The sequence below is a fragment of the Bombus bifarius genome, unplaced genomic scaffold (genome assembly GCF_011952205.1).
Source record: "Bombus bifarius isolate JDL3187 unplaced genomic scaffold, Bbif_JDL3187 scf7180000007996, whole genome shotgun sequence".
NCBI classification, from domain to species: domain Eukaryota; kingdom Metazoa; phylum Arthropoda; class Insecta; order Hymenoptera; family Apidae; genus Bombus; species Bombus bifarius.
In genome coordinates, this window is record NW_022884376.1 from 3,469,542 (window position 1) to 3,489,716 (window position 20,175).

The following is a 20,175-nucleotide window of genomic DNA, read 5'->3' on the forward strand; positions in this document are numbered from 1 at the left end:
ACGACCGTAACTAGAGAAAGAGGATTTCGTTAGAGAAATTTATCTTATCTATAGGAAACTATAATCAGCTCCTTATCTTCGTATATTACGTGCACTCCATGCAATTTTTCATCTTTAGATCACGCGCGAAATGAATAAAAATCCACAATCTAATTATCAACGATACGATGAAATGCTGGTTAAAAGATTTCGAAAATTCTAAAATCTCCAGCCCACGTCGTTTACGATTTCCCTCCATATTTATGTTAATTTCGACACTCGAACGTGCCTATAGATTCAGTGGCTTAATCGAACGACGTAATTATGAACAAGCGGCGCCATCAAGGATAACGAACCGGCTTAATAATTTAATCCTTGCGATGTGGTAAATTTTTTCTTCATCGAATCGCCCACGATTCGTTTACGTTTTATGGAAGCTGCGTGGTTCCTGCAGTGTCGTGAAAGCGTTTAGATATGACACAATATGTCTGTAGTTCCGACAACTCGTACTAGTTTTCTTCTTTTTACTGCGTGTGGATGAGGATCGTCCCACGCGTACGAGATAGCGCGTGTCAGAAGGAAATTTCTCCTCTTAGGTGATTACGGATCATTATAAAAGTATTCGTTTTAATAAGCGTTCATCATATACACAGGGTTAAGCTATTATTACATTATTATATATAGCATTACGTTAATTAATGAATTGCAACTGCTGTATAATTTGTACGCGATGAAACTATAAATTATTTTCTTGTCGCTTTAAAACACAATTTTCCTCGGAATGCTGTTAGCGAATTGCGTTTGCCAAAGATCGACTTTTTCTAAGAGACTTAAAATCTGAGTCATCGAAGAACGCCTGGAGGATACAGTTAGGTATTTAGCGAGAGACGTCAAGCTTGAAACAGAACCTTAATTATTACGCTATTCACCTTTTCTCCGGCTAAAGCGCGTTAAGGCGCACGCGGTAAAATAAATATTTATCAATCGTTGTACCGATTTAATGGGAAAAAGTGACACGACGGGAGACTCTCTTTCTCTCTCACCTTGGTCACGCGTACCTATCTGTTGCAAAACCGATTCGATTCGCGCGAGAAAAGGAGAAATGCAAGCGAAGTCGAAAGCTTGTCGTCGTCATCCGCCGACACGAATTCGTGTGCTACGAAACGCAATAACGGTTCCCGTGGACAAAGACGTTCAGCCTAGAATTCTAGTCACTGAGTTCAACCAACATCATATCGTTGAATAATAAATTTTGCAAATTGAGTGAAATTTCACCATTCTGCGTAAGAAAGTCGCTCGTGAAAATGTTTCGACGTTTATAGAAACTTTTTACGAATACATCGTGCGTGTTATGCAAAACGTTTCGAGAGTTCATTAACGCTGTAACGGAACACGAATCGCAGATAAGATATCTGTAAACATTTTTTGCGCTGTTCAAATACTTTCGTGAATTACCATGGCAATTTCATATGGACGATACTGGCGAATTTCTTAAAATTTTGCGACTATTTTAGTGGTTTTGCGTTCTCGCCAACTTTTGATTCTGATAATTGTTCTGAAAGCAATGAACCTGACTTCTGTCGGGATTCGACATAATCACTGCGGTAATTCGTATAATTTGCGGTGTATCTCGTCACGAATTAATTCCACTCCCCATGTCAGCAGCCACTGGTGCGTTAATTAGCGTCGTTTCATAACGATTCTCGAATAGGAAGGAAGCATAGGTCAACAGCCTGGCTTTAACCGATCGCCTTGTAACCGATGATCGATTACATCCCGACCATTAATGTTTCCTCTTCGTGAACGAGCGTCCAAATCGATTAACTTAAACATCGTTGAATTAAATCTGGAAACCAGACTCACAGCTTCATTAGCATTCGATAATCAAATTTCGCTCGTTATTTCAGCGAAAACATATTCCGCATAGATTTATGTGTTGAGGCAAACGCGATTAACATCAGAGCTATCAGAACGCTTGAGATCATCTGTTCGTCGCTTTTTAGAGAAATTTTATGGATTTGTAATCATACGTTTTTGAAGGCCCGTCGCTTCTTTTCACAAGTAATGGTATCGTTCCAAAGCGTGCAAATGAAAAAACATCATGGACTGTTTACTCGCTTACTTATTACAATATCGTGTGTATATGTGTATATATTCTTTGTCATAATTTAGGACATCTATCATAATTTACGACGATGATTAAAATCGTTGCAGATCAATTTGTTCGTCGTTTTCTAATTAAATCGTACCTTGTCGAAAATGGTTTATCTTCCATTTTAATTTGTTCAGTAGACAATTTTTACACTTTAGTAGTCGGTTGCTCTTGCATTATATGCTATCCTTCGAGATATCATCTGCCGATGCCATATTTGGCTAGAAACGACGCGATTAAGAGTCACGTTTGCAAGCGAAACGAGTATCGATAAAGATATCGCTATTTTAAGAAGAGAAGGAAGCAGTCGACGATGCCGCGTGCGAAACGAATCAGACTCGGTTGCAGCGCGTTAAGAAATTCCTATTCTGAACACGATCAGACGTCCATCGTATTTGCCTGTGGCAACATCCGGCATGAATCAACAAAGTATAAAAGCCGGCAAGTGATTCGGGCCTAAAACATACGCCCACCGCGAGCTCAGAACGAGAGAGCGGCCGAACGAGGCGAGACAGAATTATTCCGTTGCGAAGTGAAAGTTCTTCGAGTTGGTTCGAGTACAAACTAGACTGGCGTAACGCGTGCTGCTCTCATCGCCCGTTCTTCGTCATCGAACCAATTCCAAAATTTTTGTTATTAACTCGAAATGCCGCTGGAAGCCTGTTCGTCGCTCCCTTTAATTATTTTCCTAGCTTTCGTAGCATTACTATGATGTTTAGAAACGAAAAATCGTATCTTCGAATTCTTCGTAATTAACGTCTTTAGAGATAAATTTATTAAAACACCAGGAGAAGATAAGAATTTCTATTTCTCAGTTGCGCTCGTTAAAAATTTTTTAACGTATTTATGAATGTTAATCGCGTGTGAGAAATGTAATACACGTATACGGTCGTTGTATTTTATACGAGTTTCTCAGAAGTCAAACCGATTAACTCCACTTTTTCTAAGTCTCTCAATTTCATTACCTCGATGCATGATGAACTTAATGTTGTGTTACCTTCATGCACGATTCCACGTCTGCAAAAAGGATATGGCATACTTCCACGAGTTTATTTATTAAAATAAGACAGTATAACTGATAGTGAATTTAAAAAATAATAATCTAACAACATCCTTACTCTTTCGTACTTGTCGGCGTACGAGGTCGATCATTAGGGCTTCTGTACGACTTACATGTAACTATACACTAGTAACCATCATGCGAAATTAAAGTCTTTCTTTCTAAATCTCTGCCAGTTCAATTTCCTACGTTGTATCTAATGTATATAGTTTCCTGCAGTCCATTTACGACCTTTCTAGCTGTTAAATTTACTCGATGACTGTATTTTACAACACCTCGCCGCAAAATTATGCCTTTACACAAAGGAAACGTCCGATCAATCATCGCTTCTTTCTTTTTTTTCCGTCGAATCCGCCACGAGGCGCAACGGAACGTTGCTCATTCGTATGCGAGCGAGGTCTCAGGAAGTAGCAGAGAGGTAACGAACAATTCCGTCCAGCAGCTGAAGACGAGGCATCGTCGAGGGACGTGGTTTTGTTTTCGCTATCCACGAAAGCCCAACACCGGAACGTGGAAAGCGGCCACGAACTGAAACTCGCACGGCCATTGTTTAACATATGGCTTGCGTCACCAGCCGAATGCTAATGAGACGTTTATCTCCCCGTTATTTCCAGCGAATTAAATCACCATCAGCAACCTTGAGCCTGGAGGATACGAACCATCTTGCGTTTTCACGCTAAAACGCGTAAAAACTCAGACGATTACGAATCCAACTACTTTTAAGTCGCAACTTTTAGAATTGAACGTATTACCGTTGCAATCAGAAGCTTTGTATCTCTTCAGATATCTTCTTTTGCGGAATATTTTATTCGTAAGAGGCGTGAAACGTACTCGTACGCGAGAAGTAGTAAAATTATAATGGACGCTAAGATCAAGTATTTAAAAACTAATTTATATTTTTATAACATCCATTTCCGATCATAGATACTCGAGAAGAACAACAAAGAGAATAGATTAAGATATACCGCGCTATTAATGTTTTTGCAAAATATCATATTTTATTTACGCATTTTTTATCTGGCAACATCATCCAAGTACGCGTCATTCGAAATTGGTTATTGGAAACTTTTTCGTCGATAAGATTTACGTCAATTTAATCATTCTAAAATATTTATTACCATCGTTCACCGATAACTACAGTGACAGTCAACTTGTTAAATATTACAACTGGCCCCAATTCGATTGCAAGGATCGTGTTTTTCCTTTCCACGAACTTTCAGAATGGGAACAGAAAATTGAGCACGGAACTGAGTACTCTTCGAAACGAAACAACGATCTACGCGTCACAGCTCGGTGGAATGGTACAAATAAAGTTACTCGGAGGAGGAGCGTCGAGCCGCGAAGCGTACGCGCGTTGTCAATACCGTTACGTTTTCCACGGATTTCGCGCTGGCCCGTGTTGTTACGATCCACTGAAAGAGACGCCTGGCGTCGTAAAGCGGTGCCTAACAGTAAAGGTCCTCGTAACGCGAGCATCCTTCGAGCTCCGCGATGATAGTCGAAGCGTACGGTTCCGCGTACAACACCCGCGCGTCGACGTCCCGGAGCGATCGAAATTCTCCTCGGTGCGTTCAACCCGCCTCCAACAATTACTTTAACTACATTTCCCGGAGGTCCGCCTTTCCTTTGGATCTAGCTTCGTATAAACAACTCGATACCTATCGTATCGCTCGATAGAAATCTCACAGCCAGTCGTAAATTACATCATAGACTTGGTGAAACGTGAACGAGAAGATAATGCGTCACGTTCATCGAACGGAGTACCATTTTTGGCACGTACAAGGCGATGACGCCGAAGATCGATGAATAAATGCGTTGCGTCGCGATTGAAAGGAACGCGGCTGAACGAAGAGCGTAGGACGTGAGAAAAACGAGGGAAAACCAGATGGTATGTGTTGCGCGAAGACGTGCGAATGAGAGCCAAGGCTCGTCTCTCTGGCCTCGATTCGAGAATCGAATATACTGCATGCATGTGACTCGAAGTTAGTCGAATGTTTAAATTATCGTGTGAAAAATGCGATTTATTTTATTGCGCACTCGTAAAAAAGGGAAAAGACGAGACTGACTTGTAACGAAGTTAGTTTCTCGAAGGATACATTTTCTTAGGTAGCCGTTTTTCACGTTTTAGTAGCAGTTTCATCCGTAGATAAATCACTAAACACTTAGTACGTGTGGTCTATGACTTACAGATAGTAACTATCCAACGATGCTATCTTGTATGATACTACAATAATTTAATTGTATATTGTACATACATATGTACACGTGTAAATACCAAACAAATGAAGGATACGATCCTCAAAAATTTCTAATAGGCGATAAATTACGTGTGACTGTTTTGCCATCACAAGTGCCTATTACCTATATATTAGCTTGATGATGGCCAAGGTGGTATTGTATGAAGTAACGCTAGTATATATCCTCTACGTTCGTATACGATGTTAATTCATGAAGAGAAGAGAACTTCACACTCTGATTCTTCACGGGATAGTAAGATCTGTATCAAACTGCAATTAATAAAGATAAGCAGTAATTTTCTAGCTTGGTGTTCCGAAGTCGATCCACGGATACAGTCGAAACAAAATCATTCATCGTAAGCTTCTTATAGACGATCCACAATGCTTCTTGAATAATACGTGCAAACGAAGCCATTTCAAACGGTCGATCGGTACGAGAGAAAAAGAGAGAGAGAGAGAGAGAGACAAACCGTGATGAAAGAACCCACCAGCACATAACCCTCGAGCTTATCAGGCATGAAAGTTGTTTAACGATAGCCAGCTCGAGGAACGCTAATTACCGAAGCGGTGTAAAATACCAATTATCGACGTCGTAAGCAGTTTTAAGCATCCTCGCGATAAAACTTTCTGTCCACGATGGAGACGTTATGGTTGATGGTTCGATTATATCGTAAAAACGATTATTCTACCTCTAATCTTTCGTTTGCTTTAATCAACGAGTTATTCGACATTACGTGACGATCATGTTATCGTCCTATTAAACGTAACTATTTTCTCCCATGAGTCGCGCTTTTTTTTCCCACCAACGTGTATCTCTTCTACCTAACGGTAAGACGTTCTGGTTGTTCGATCCGTGGGAATCTACCGCATAAAAGACTGATAAATGTGTATGATAAATTGGATGATCGATTCGATATTCATGGAAGTTTAAACATCTTTATAGCATGTATTTGCAGAGTGCAAGGATTTGATCGAAGTAACGCATCTTTTATTAACGTTGGTTCGCTTGCCTCGTAAGAGAATTACTCGAGGATATTTCCACGTGGTGTGGAATAACTTAACGGATGCTTTCCCTAAATATGGAAAGACTGGTGACACGATTGTAATCGGCGCGATTGCTATAGAACTCGTAGCTACCGAGCGCGCACTGTCTGTTGCAAGCATTGAACTCTCCGGTCGCGACCACTTAAGGCGCACGCTACGAGAACGTGTCACCGGTTATTCGCATAACACACTCGCTGAGATTCATTATCGCGTAATACCAGAGTGCTCTTTCGATCTGGTTGAAATAAAATCTTTCCTCTTATCCACTTTTACTCTCATATCGTACCGTTTTCTTTCATGTCGCGACGAAACTTTCTCGATAAGTCAATTGAAAGTTATTCCGGGAAACGAGATAGGGAAAATGTTTAAGCGAAGAGGAAATATCGAAAGGTTATTATTCACGTTCTCTGTGCTGTTTTGTGCGTGTTCCTTGTCGAAATGACGAACGACTTGACAAGAATGACTCGCAAATTAAAATTACTCAAAGGAATTACACGCGAACAATGATGAGGACGAAACAGAAATTGGCGGATAATAACTCGTATCGTGGCTCGATGGACCACTTAAGGTGTACGACTGGCGCAGAAAACGGCTGCGTTATTATCGGTTTGGACGAAGCGCGTACGCACGCCTGGATGACTACTGCAAAACGGTAAAATTACAGCAATTTTCCTGATCGCCGTCTAACACGTGTTGCCGATTGTTAAACCGGACAAATTGATCGTTGCGAAAATTCACCGTTCTAACGTTTCTCGCGCCGCTGGCCATTTTTTCATTGTAGGACGCACCTCGTCGAAACGGGAAACAGATTACCGGATAAACGGGAATTATCCACCAGCTATCTTCGATCGATTCGTTTCCTGCAGCTCTGAATGAGCATTTAGCATAGAATTAGGGACAGTTGGTTCCCAGAACCGATTCATGTATCCACTTTACCTAACTTTACGTGTCGCAAATTTCGAAATTCGCTAAACATTATGTAATCATAGAAACGTGCAGCTTGTTCGTGAAAATTCTATAGAATCTTTCGCAATCTTAAAATGTATATACGCAATCTCGATCGCCATCTTTGATTCGTTTTATACACCTATATAGCGTTACCACATCGATTGGCTACACTTGCCACATAGTTACAGAAGACCATCCACGAAACTAGAGAATCCCGGAGCAAAACCTTCGATATATCTCTGTTTATTTGTTTCCGTGAAATTTGCAATTTTAAATTCTCCCGGGTTTTTCTCAAATTCCATCCAGATGACGGAAAAAATAAGAAACGTCGGTGAAACCGCAAGGTCAGCCAAGAAGTCAGCATAAGGAAAAGGCAGAGTTTCCTGAAGCACAACGCGAGAAACACGGCGAAAGGAAACATCACGTCGCGTAATGACTCTCGTTATTAGAGTCACCGGCGCTCAATGAAATAATAAAATCATCTACGTAATCACCGTGCGCGTATGTGTATGTAAGTACACGCGTTCGCGTAACGGAACCGCGGAAGAGAGCTCGAAAAGTAATTTACGCCGCGACCTTTTGACACTGCCATCTCGAAGCTCGAATAATTGCATCGTAACCGTTAAAAGGTGGAAAGGTCGAGTCCTCTGCTTAGTCTGCGATCGCGAACGTGTTAGACGACTCGCGAGAATTATTATTAGTGGAAATTGTGCCGGGCCACAGACTCGGATAGAGCTTGTTGCCGTTTCTCGTGGACATTCATCACTGCTGCTTATCCTAAACAATCAATCGTGGCATAAACAAGCACGCTCGAAGGCTTCGCGTACTCGAGACACTCCATGACGATGATTGAGGCTTCTGTTAACGTCTTCCGGCAACCGAGCGATGCTGAAATTTTATTAGTGGTACATAGAAGACACACAAGGGTTAGCTGTACCTACGGCAAGCTCTGCTGCGCTATTTCTATTCCTATTACCTTTTCAGCAACATCGAACGATGATGCTCTGACTGACCATTGTCGAGGAAGTAGAAATTACATAAATTATGTTTAGTCATAATGCTGTTATTCAGCCTTATTTTTATCCGAATGAATTTCTTATATATCTATGCGTCATTCTTTTTCTGTCGATGCGTAGGTTTAATTTTAACCAAGCTATTTGCTGGTTAATTAAGCCTAAGATGTACAACAGCAATTAAGGAAACCACGCAAACGCTTCTTATTGCTTTTCTTGTCGATGCATATAGGTTTGCTGTCTTTCCGCTGTATCGTCGTCAAAGGAGGAATACTTTATTTGCCGAACAGAGAGAACCACATCCTCGTTTCAATATTCCAACATTTGCTCTGCTAATATAATTTACGTAACGCGTTCGTTCGTTTCCCCTTGCACATTTCTTTCTTTTTTTTTTTCTTTTTTTCTTTTCATGCAATCGTTTGTAATTTCATTAGCGGTTAGAAGACTCGTCGCTGCAACGGTAAAAATCGGTTCACGTTTTGCATACACCGGTGATCATACCCATAACTCCTTTCCTCCAACATTCTTTCTTAGCGTGATGCAAGACGAGAACACGGAATCTTAGAACTTCGTTGCACTTGCAGGTTCGCCGACGAGCTTTCGGGTAACCGCCGCCGTCACAAATTTGTAAACAGACGTGACGCTGTTTTACAGTTAAGCAAACGGCCAGCTAGAAATTAGTCGTGCGTCAGGTACGCTCGGCCTGCAGAAACCTACTATTTGTATGCAAATTCGGCGCATACATTTAGAAACCAGCTGATCATCGGTAGATTCGTTTTTACGCCGTGAAAATGCAATTAAAGAACCGTATTTCCCACTTAACGTATTCATCTATTACGTTTGAACGAATCGACCGTCCAGGAATAGTACCAATACCAGGAATCGTATTCATAATTACGCTCGTAATTCTTGGTACGAACCGTAGATCAACACAATAATCTCTAAGACCACCCAATAAACGGAAACTTCTCTTTTTTATGAATGAAATAAATTATTGACGATATACTAAGAAACGTTGATATAATACCTTGCGTGCCCTTATTTTATTCCTTCGACAGAAGGAAATTTTTTGCACAATTAAGCCGATGCTAGTGGTGAAACTTTACAAGCTGGCAATATCGATAAATATTCTTGTATAAAATGAGAAAGATCCTATGACTGATAATAAGACAAGTGAAATTTCGCAAGTCTTGTCTTATTTCATATGAAACTTTCAAATTCTAAATCACAGGCCTACGATATTTATCTTATCAATTTATTCCCTACTTTACGATTTCATTTTCATATTTATTTCACTTATTCAAGTACTTCTAAGAAGATCATGAATCGAGAGAAACCGCAAACCAATGGCATTATGACGGGAATACCTAAAAATTCGTTTCTATACATAGCATCGCGTACAAGTATTTCCTCCTGGTTAAGTAGTATGACAAAATATTTGCCATCTATAGGTCGCTATCGTAGGTGGTCCGAGACTTTTGCACGGTGCTGTACGTGGCGCGAAGAAGATTCGAAAGGAATGATAGAACTGGAAGAAGTAGCAATCGCAATAATCCAGATCGGCGAGTTAGTGGAACGCTTCGGTGCGTTCGAAAGAAACGTGACAAACTAGTTTTCAGAGGCACTGAGAAAAGCAAAAGTGACACTTACAGACGTGCCATCCGCGTAATCGTTACCAAGAACCTCGCGATCGGATGTTCTTAACGGCGTGGCAAGCGAACAAGGAAGAGGAACTTGAGGAATCGATATGATTAAATTTACTCGGGCTATTAACTTAGCCGTATATCGTTGCTTTACAGGTGTTCCTCGATTACGAACCACTTTGCTTCGAGGTACGTGATGATATCTCCGTCCTGCAGAGCCAATGACCATGACATCCTGACCCACGGGGTTATTCAGTAAGAATCGATTGCTCCAAGCCATGAAAAACGTTAAGAGCTAACTAAAATTGGTCGCTAAGTATAGTTCTGCGTTGTGCTCTCCTTTTTTTCTTAGAGATACCTAATGATAGGTAAAGTCTGCATTGGATATTACGATAATTTACCAAAATTGGTATTCAAGTACGAAGTACGAGAAGGAAGCGTGATCGTTAAAAACGGAGGTAAAGCTTTGCGTGTGCTGTGCATACTTAAAGAGTTTTAGGTATGTGATATTTTAGTGCAGGAAAAATTTCCCGAACGATACGCTAGAGACGTTAAAAGGTTTCCAATTGAAAATGAAATTGAAACTTGTTTCATTTTTTATTTCACTTCCTCTGTCGGTGTTCTCTGTGTTTGAAGAAAAATTCCCTGAAGTTTTGGGCATAAATGGTATTATAATCGCTTAGAAAGCAAGAAGAATTTTCGACACTGCGTATAGAACAAACGGTAGAAAATTCCGAATCGAAAGTTCGATCAAAACACTTTTCAGTTTTCTCCGTGATGAGAAGAAAGTTTCCTTAAAATATCTTCACGAACGACGGAAAATTTGCGGAGCAAACTATGCGGTGTAAAGCAAACAAACGGTGTAGCATCCTGAATTTTAAGTAGAAACTTCTTCTATTTTTAACCTTTTTTCCACTGTGGCGTTCTTTGAATGCCTCTTTGCAACCAAAGAGAAGTTACCTAAAGTCGAAGCAAGAAATTGAAGCGACGCAAACGGAAACGTCTGGGCAACGTAACAGCGGTGATACGAAAGCGATTCCCGGAGACAAAGGAAAACGTGTACCACAGCTACACGCCTGGTTAAAAAGAGCGACCTCCTTGAGAACGGTCCTTGACTCGTAGAGACCGACGAGATAAGAAGAAAAAGGAAAAACGGCGCGAGTAGTTATAGAAGTAGAAGAAGAAGAAGAGGCGAAGGATGAGCAGAAAAGGAGAAAGAAGAAGAAGAAGAAGAAGACTACGAAGAGGAAGAAGGGAGAAGGGAGATCCGGAGGCAAGTAATGGCGCCTACACTTGGTGGCCGCGAAAGGTCGAAGAATATTCTGCTTCCGAGGAGCGCGATATACGAGCTAGTAGAATACGCAGCATCGAGGGCAGGAAAAGAAAAAGAAAGAAGAAGGGAGAGAGAGACGAGGAAAATATATCCAGAAGCATGGATACCGGTTGCTTGTTTCTCTTCTTCTCCCACGGTTTTTCTTAATATGGTTAATTAAGTACACGAGAAAATCATATTTCTACATAACTGTGGGTATCCAGTATTTTCTTTGAATTAGATTTCTTCCTGTAATTGTATAATTATCGATGTTTAATAACGTTTCTAGAATCACAGACATCTAAACCAGTTTCTGATCTACAAATCTGACGGTTTTGCGTAAAATCTAATTAATTTCGAGGTTTCAATTGGACGGAATTTAACTTCGTTAAACGCGTTCTTTCGTTTCTTGTCTTCTATCGTTAAAAGATTCTTAAATTCGAGAAGAACGTAGAATAATCGTTACTGATATATTTTATACAAAAGAGTTTCTTCAAACGTTGGTTCAAAAGTAGAACGACGACGATATAAAACTGAGATATAAATTATGAAAGTTTGCAACCGGGGTTGATAAAAAGAAAGGGCCAGGGAATCCTAATTTTTCCCTTTTCCTCCGGGCAGACTCACGTTCAAACGGCCATTTATAAATTTCTCATGAGAATATTCGCGAGATGTTCGAGGGGGAGGTGCTATAAATTATAAGGTGAATCCTTTGAAAATTAACGATTCGATCCGGAGGATGCGGTCTAATGTACACCAACGTTCTTCACCTTCTCTCCCCCTGTGTCCCGGAATGATACCTGCGGGCATGCGATGCAGAAGGTCGCGAGATGTACTCATTCGTGACCAGAAAGATCCATGAGGGGAAAACCTGAAGACGGGAGAAAGATTCGACGTTCACACACAGACAAAATTTACTCTCGAACACGAGCTTACATTCGTCCCAACAACTGGCTATAACGGATACACTCTCTCTTCCTTTCTCTCTCGTAGACCATCGACTCAACGAAGAGGAAAGAGAGAAAGAACGAGTGGCGTCTCAGAAACGAAGGATGCCTATAATCGGCAATGGACGACCGCACCTCGCCACTTTCGCGTTGCTTGACGTGGATACCGGTCTAACCGATCGACCAGTTAATCATCATCGTTTCACTCTAACATTCTATCGTTCTCACGCATGCTCGTATTTATTATACGGTAGCCGACTAGTGATTTTCGTGTGGCCCAGCAACCGGCCCGGGACGCGCATGATTTAATTAAACTAATGAACATCTTTGAAATAATATATCTTCCGATAGAAAGTAGCCATCCGGATCGATTTGTCAATCTTTACCAACGATTTTAGCCTAATATCCACAGAAGCAAGATTAACTTGACAAGGATCCTTTTTATTTCGAACCTTTCAATTACTTTTACGCTTCGTCTGTCCCCTAAATCGGTTATTTCATCCAATCTCGTTGCACGTAGTATTTTCAAAAACACGGGATATTCTTGAGCGGGGAAAATCGAATTTCCTGCGAAAGATGATAGCGTTGATCGTCGCAATCAGCGATCCGAAACGTGCTCTTGCATTCGTAAGTAGAGAAGCGCGGCAAAGATGCAATTGGGCCGAGGAAACTGCCCAAGGGTCTGCATAATTGAATGAAGTCGAAGTTAAATATTACTTACGAAACTCATAAATATGCAAAGATTATACAGGAGCTGGTTCGCCGAGCGTTTTCATAACTTTTCATCTTCAGAGGCACGCTGGCAAAAAGAGTGTGCTCCGATCTCTGCTCTAGTCTTATGCGTAGCTAACGCGTACGCTTTGCCTCATTACACCAGATAGACGCTTCGTTCTTTTTTTCCTCCATCACTGCATGCGATTGAATTAAACTCGCTTATACAGGTCGGACAAAACAGAAACTGGCGAATTTAATATCCCCTGCAACGACCTTAACTCCGTTGTGGAATATGTGCCGCTTTCATGAAGAACAACGTTACAGGAACACCCGACAGAAACTTTGCTTTTCGTGATCGTAAAGGCTTGAATTTCTTGTTACGTAGCCTCTCTATGAGACGAATGGAAAGAAGAAAGGACGACAGAAACGATTCCGGGTATAGTAACGATGCCGTGTCATGCGACACAAAATTACCAGCTGAAGTAAGACCAAGTTCCGATGAAGAGGGCTTAATTGCACTTCCTTAATTATCGAGAAATTTTCACACGAATATACCAAGACACGTGGAAATCTAGATTTCCCTGTTGCTTATCCACTTCCTATCTCCTCGTCCGTGTTCCACCCAGGCTTTTATACGTGGGAACCGAAAACGGCATCCTCGCTTATTCGCCAGCTACGAGGAACGAATTTGATATGAATAATTTCCATTATGGAAAACTCATATCGACGTCTATAACGAATAAACGTGATATACAAATTTTCCATGCAAATAGGAAATTGATGAACGTATCAACAACGCTAATACGTAAATGTAATATCAAAAATTGCCATTGTGTAAAATACGTTATCCGTAAATTTGTCAAATGTAAATTATAAATGTGTTGGTGCGTGATAATAAATAATAATAATAATAAATTGATAAATTTAAGGTAATTTAAGAAATTTAAAGGTTAATTGATAAATTTAATATTTAACGTTTAACGTTAACAATTTAACGTATTTAAATTGGGAAATTTATCGACATCGTTCGATGTCCAATTTTGTTCATCCGATTCTCTAAAATCCAGCGTTTCCCGAACAACGTAGAAAATTAACAATGGCTATCGAGTTAAATGCGCGGTCGTGAACGTTCCCAAGCGGGTGTAGTCGAATAATTAAACGCTGCCAAGGATGGCTCCATGTTGTGCTTATTAATTATTTCCAGCAGAGACGGCGGATGCGCCAAGCAAAAGCGCGTCTGAAACGGGCGCTTTGCGTGCGATACACATTCTCGATTACGCAACCGTGTGCTGTCTGTCAACGCTAAGTTCAAACGGGGTCACAGGTGACGTACGAAAATTTCCACGCGACTTTTACCCTTTGCTGTGCGTGCACGACTCACAAAACCTAATCGTTCCGGATGATTTTCACGATATTTAAGCCTTTCACGAACGAAACGATTTCCAAGGAAAGTTTTCGCCGTCTTCTGGTTTCGCTACTTCCACTCGAATGTAAGAGTTTCTCTGAATAGACGTGTATACCGTTACATACTCTTCTGTTTACAGCATTTCATTCGCGTAATTCGCACAAGAATATTCGAGCTGATCATTCCTCGGTCCAACGAAGCTCGAACGAGATGAAACGTAGCGATTCCAAGCATTCATTCAACCATTCCCATCGTTTCGAGCAATGTGCCAACCTTGTGAAATTCTAATTTCAAATGCAAGAATCTTCAGGTTCTTACGATTCTTTTTTCTAATTCTATCAGACGTAAGAATCTTCAGAATGAAAACATCACAGAGAGATAGTCAGAAGGATTATTCTTGCGAATAATCTGTGATCTTTAAAAGATCTATACGATGTTCGTACAACGTGTCTGTCGATGTTCGTGTCGATACAATCAAAATTAATCGACATCAACATCACGCACCTTTATGATAACGTCTGGGTGGAAATAATAGTCGCATGTAACAATGTAAACGGCACATCTCTCGTGCATTTATCCGATCTTATTTAGAGCGTACGTCGTCAAGATCGTAACGATTGAGTAACGCACGGTCGACCCACGGTAATACCCACGCATTTGCTCCAATTTCCATGGGTTTCGAGTCGTGACCGGGAAAATGACAAACCCGTGCACCGTGACCTCGACAATGCCTTTCGCTGTCGATCGCAGCGAGTGGTTCGATCGATGACATAAGAGAATGGTCAGTGTTGCTAAGCATTGTTATTGGTAGATTACGGATGTTTGTACGCTGATGGAAAAATTAAGTGTGCAAGAATATACAATTACGCTTTTGTCGATTTTCCATGGAATTGAAATTTTATCGATCAAAGCGTGCAAATGACTTATTTAACGAATATATACCACTTCGAGTATCGAATTATTTGAAATTTCCTTTTTTACCATATTTCGTTAAATACGCGGTAGAAGCTTATATATCGATTCTCAGAAGAGCTACGAATTTCCCGAACAACTCGTAGCTATTAGCGTAGTAAGTAAAAAGCTGCATCGTACGAAGAATACTTGTCCGACTTTCTCTATGTTCAACCTTAATCCAACTAAGAGATTCTCTTCGAAATTAAAAAATAATACTACTTGACGCGGCGTTCTCAAGATTTTCAAAGCGTTACGAGTTAACCGGACGATAATAGACACAGAAAAGAATAAATACATAATTCGTAGTAGCATGCACGTTTTCGCAGTAACTTCAATCACTAATCACGTAATACCGACAACTCGTTCGAACAAGACGAATAAGCATAAAGCAAAGCATCGCGTAAATCATGCCATAAATCAAACTCTCGCTTTCGAAAACTCTATCTGATTCGTCGATTCTTCTCGCTCCTTGTCTTTTTTTCTTTGACCAAGATAATACCGATGAACGAGCAAAATGTTGCTCGCGTTTGCACGGTCACGTTTTAATGGCCGCGAATCGACGCGTAGAACGCTAAAGTACCGGTCTGCACGGCTTCATTGTACATCTTTCCTTTTGAATGCTGTTTCGCTACGGGCGCGCAACCCGAGGAATTCCAGGAAACGAACACCGGTATAATCGATTTTAGTCGCAAGAGCGTGCTAGCGAGCGCGGGCCAGAAACGAATGATCGCGTAATGTATTCGGAATGCATTTGCAAGATAATGGAGCCTCCTCCCGGTTCGTGTCATGCCAAAGATCGGTTAGGCGTCGTTCTATGAAAATAGGTTCTAGAGTTCTGCCTAGAACGATGAATCCTACTGGAACTTAAGCGAACAAATAGCCTGACCAATCATCGGCACGGTGCTCTTCTACGACACATGAATTCACGCTTTACTCGTCATCGTTCTCCTATTTGTACCGAGTGATTTTTCAAGTAACGCTTAAATTAACGATTTTGTGAGGCAATGGAGCGAAAGTTGTTCCGATTTTTTGTATCGAGTCTGACGAAAGAAAAAACGATATGTTTATTCTTTTTTTTCTACGTACGCTTTAAGGTCACCGATTTTTTTTTTTTTTTTTTTAAGTTCTATTTTTGACACGACGAAAGTATGCCGACAGAATCGAGTGAGATCGAGATCGAGTGAGAATAAAATTTCTTTTCGATGGTCGATTTTTTTATGTATGCAAGGTTTTCGGATGTGATTTTGAGAAAAAATGAGGTCGGAGACGGTGACCTTCATCTGCGGTTAGGAATCGGTGTCATGCTTCTTCGCGGCCTTGAACCGTCACCAAATGATTCCATGCGATTATCCAATGTTTCTTATTTATTCGATAATACATCGGCAAAAAAGATTGCCCAAAAAACCAATTCACCAAAGAGAACAGATGTATTCTTTCTCGTTCCATTTTTTCGATCCTCCGTGAAAAGTACAAGAAATTCTATCTGATTTAAAAAATCATTGTTTTTAAACCCCTATAGAACCCTTAAAAGAAAACGTGATTCAAGAATATAAAAAAATCTATGAAGAGACTTCAAAAACCACTTCGAGATCTTGATACTATTTTTACAAATTTACCATCTTTAGACACCCTACGCAATCCTTAAAAAAGAACGATCCAAGGATATAAAACTGTCCATTAGAGAACTTTATACCGAGTCACGTATGTAAATGTTGACGCTATTTTTGCCATTTATCATTGTAATTCCCTTAATCGCGATTATTACTACAATTTAATGTCTTAATTCCCTCGTTCATGATTATTTTTATATTGCCAACAGAATTTACGTAATGGCGTCAGCAGGTGGTCGCTGTTAAAAATAGGTACTTGCGTTACATCCGGAGACGATGACGACCGTCCGAGGTCCGCAAAGGACGCCACCAAAGGATCCACACTAAGTCCTTCACTGTCTCGCGGTATTCTTCCTTTTTCTTTCGTCCTCGCGTTTTCCGAAACTGCTCACTCACTCACAGCATCATCTTGGCGGCACTCGCGACCCGTTTTCGCCGCTTAATCATCATCATCCTAGGATCCTTTTTGCACATCTCGTCGATTTCGAAGCGAACCGGTGAAAGCACGCACTCCCGCCGCAAAACCGGATCCGAGCCAGCAAACTTCTACCATGTATATACTTGTCACAGAAAGTGTCTGCTCGAATTCACTGCACCTCAGGTATCACGTACACTCGAGCGTACTCCAAGTTGCCTCGAGTGGATCGATCGTCGATACAGATACCTTGGAACGCGAACGCGAAACGCCCCTCGATAATGTCGTCCTTTCTTACACGAATCGGATGGAAATAGCTCCGGTTCGGCGTTCGTGAAACTTCGAACCTCATTCTTTCGAAATGAGAACGAAATTCGGGAGAGAAACATTCGATAGAATGATATATATATATATATACACTGCTTTCTTTCGTTACATTCTTTTCGACGATGATTCGCTGCAGGTAGATTTTATTTGAATTTCTTGAAATTTTATGAAACCTAGTACGACCACGTTACATCCATCTAATGGAATTGAACGTTTCAGTTAAGATTCGACACTTTTTGACTAGATCTCATCGGGGCTACGTTACCTTCGTGGGAACGAAATCTTCATTATTAAACAACTCTGGATGTTACTCTTTCATTTCCTCTGTATCTCTTTCTTAAGAGATGAACTGTCGAATTTTTGTCGATCGATTTTATTAGAGCGACTTAGATCTCTGGATCACTTTGTTCAGCCGTCCACTTGGCTACTCGAGATCATGGGAGAGATTCAAGGTTAACAGCGGAGGCTTCAGCGGGTTAGATAATAGCGGTGGATGATTCGACTCGGTCGAATTCAATTTCCAAGACGGACCAGTCTTCCACTGGTCGATCCTTTCGGGGAAGAGGATTCCAGCGAATCGTGTCGCAAGTAATCGCGAAACGAGTAAACGTAGAACTAGTTTAGAAAGAAAATTTGCAACGTGGTTGGTCCAGATTTTCAACGTTGCCGCGATTGTTACTACGTGTACTTTCGAAAGCCGTTAACATGGGTACGGTGACGAAACCGGAAGTAATCGGTCGAACGTATGAAAAAAATAAATCACGAAGATGCGATCGTACGAAACGATCGCCAAATACGCACGAAACCGTACGCGTGGAGGAACGAAGAAAGTGCAATGGACGAGGCACGAATACGTGACGGGAAAACGAAAATGGAGGTTTTATTTTAACGCGCAGAAAAAAAGAAAAGCAACCGGTTCACGTTACGCCCAGGTAGTCGCATAATTTCTGATCCGATGGTGCGCACACCTCGCGCACATCCTTGACACCATCTCCCTAAAGGATGTACCAAAGGTCGAAACTATCGTGCGCTCTGACATAACTGCATTCGACAGCACCTGCACAATCGTTTTCACCAAATACCTCTGTCTTCGTTTCGTATACTTTTTATATTTTAATACGTTACGTACGAAGGATCAGATTGGAGAAAACTGTAACGGATCGATCGACGATCTTACCGGGATGATTCCACCGATACGACGTATCGTATTCTCGGTCGAAAGGACACGAGATGAAAGTGATGCCGCATCGGCAAAAGTGTTATACTTTTACGCGGAAGATCGAGAAACAGCACAGACTTTCCACGTCCTTCTTCGAGAATTCGTAATTGTTTCAAGACCAGGAGACTTGTAGTTTTCAGGATCAAGATAGAAAAGGAACAGCGAATATTCTTCGTGAAGTTATATTTTTATCGATGAGCAAGAATAAAGGACGTCCATTTTGGAGAACAAACCGCAAGAACGTTTGATGGCAGTAACGTTAATTATCTTGCTTTTCGAAGTATCCTTGAAAGGTACACGACTTTCAAACGATCTACGATAGACGATGATCCGATATAATCACTCGCGAATATTCCTACGGAGTGACCTTGACTTTAGAAGAGGCCAAAGCCGTTCAGCGTCGGGTCCAGCGATCGAGAACTATCTATTCTACCGGTCGTCTCTATTTTATCAACTAAAATTAATACTTTCTGTGGATCTCGCGATCGCGAAAAGGACCAGGAATATTAAAATGAAAGGAGAAACCATCGCTGAATATCGATAATGTCCGGCGAGTGGCGGACCAGCGCCGTGTTCACCGGATCGAAAAGAGAGAAGGAAAAAGGATCAGATACGATCGCTGGAGAGAGTAGCGGATTAATGGGGGAGAAACAAGAACGACCAGGTAATCCAGATGGAATCGTTAAAATTGAGCGAAGCAACGGGCATATCGGGGCAGCAGTTGAATCCTTGAAGCAGACGGTACCCAGGGTGGACCACCGTGCAGCAACTTACCCGTCCCCATGGCTGACAGCAGCCTCCTTCAGCCACGATCCTTCCGTGTATCCGTAGTCCAATGTTGGCTTGTTTCACTGGTCGGTCCACGATACGAAATAAAAATAAAATAAAATAAAATAAATAAATAAATAAAAACCACCTTGTCGGTGATTAAGTTCGTGAAAAGGACGAACTCTTCGTCCAGTCGGGAGACCGCGGACGAACTAGCGGCTTGCGAAGACTTTTGGTGAGACTTGGACGTGAGACAACGACGACGTCATCACCGGCCTGGTGTCTCATTGGCCAACGGTCCTTCTCTTTGCTCGATCGGCCTCTCTCTTTTCACAGGCTCTCCCTCCTCTCCTTTTCCTTCTACAAACTCCTCTCTCGCCTCTCTCGTTCCTTCTCCTCCTTCTTCTTTTGCCTCCCTTCCCTTTGCC

General features: G+C 41.3%; 1 protein-coding gene across 1 annotated transcript in view; it reads right to left on the reverse strand.

The window, feature by feature from the left end:
• The window catches only part of LOC117206071, a 115,153-nt gene extending 95,187 nt beyond the window's left edge, over nt 1-19,966 (reverse strand). The window contains 1 exon segment of the mRNA XM_033445070.1: nt 19,754-19,966. Within this exon segment, the coding sequence (XP_033300961.1) occupies nt 19,754-19,763 (10 nt within the window). The 5' untranslated portion in view covers nt 19,764-19,966.
• Nucleotides 19,967-20,175: the final 209 nt, after the last annotated feature.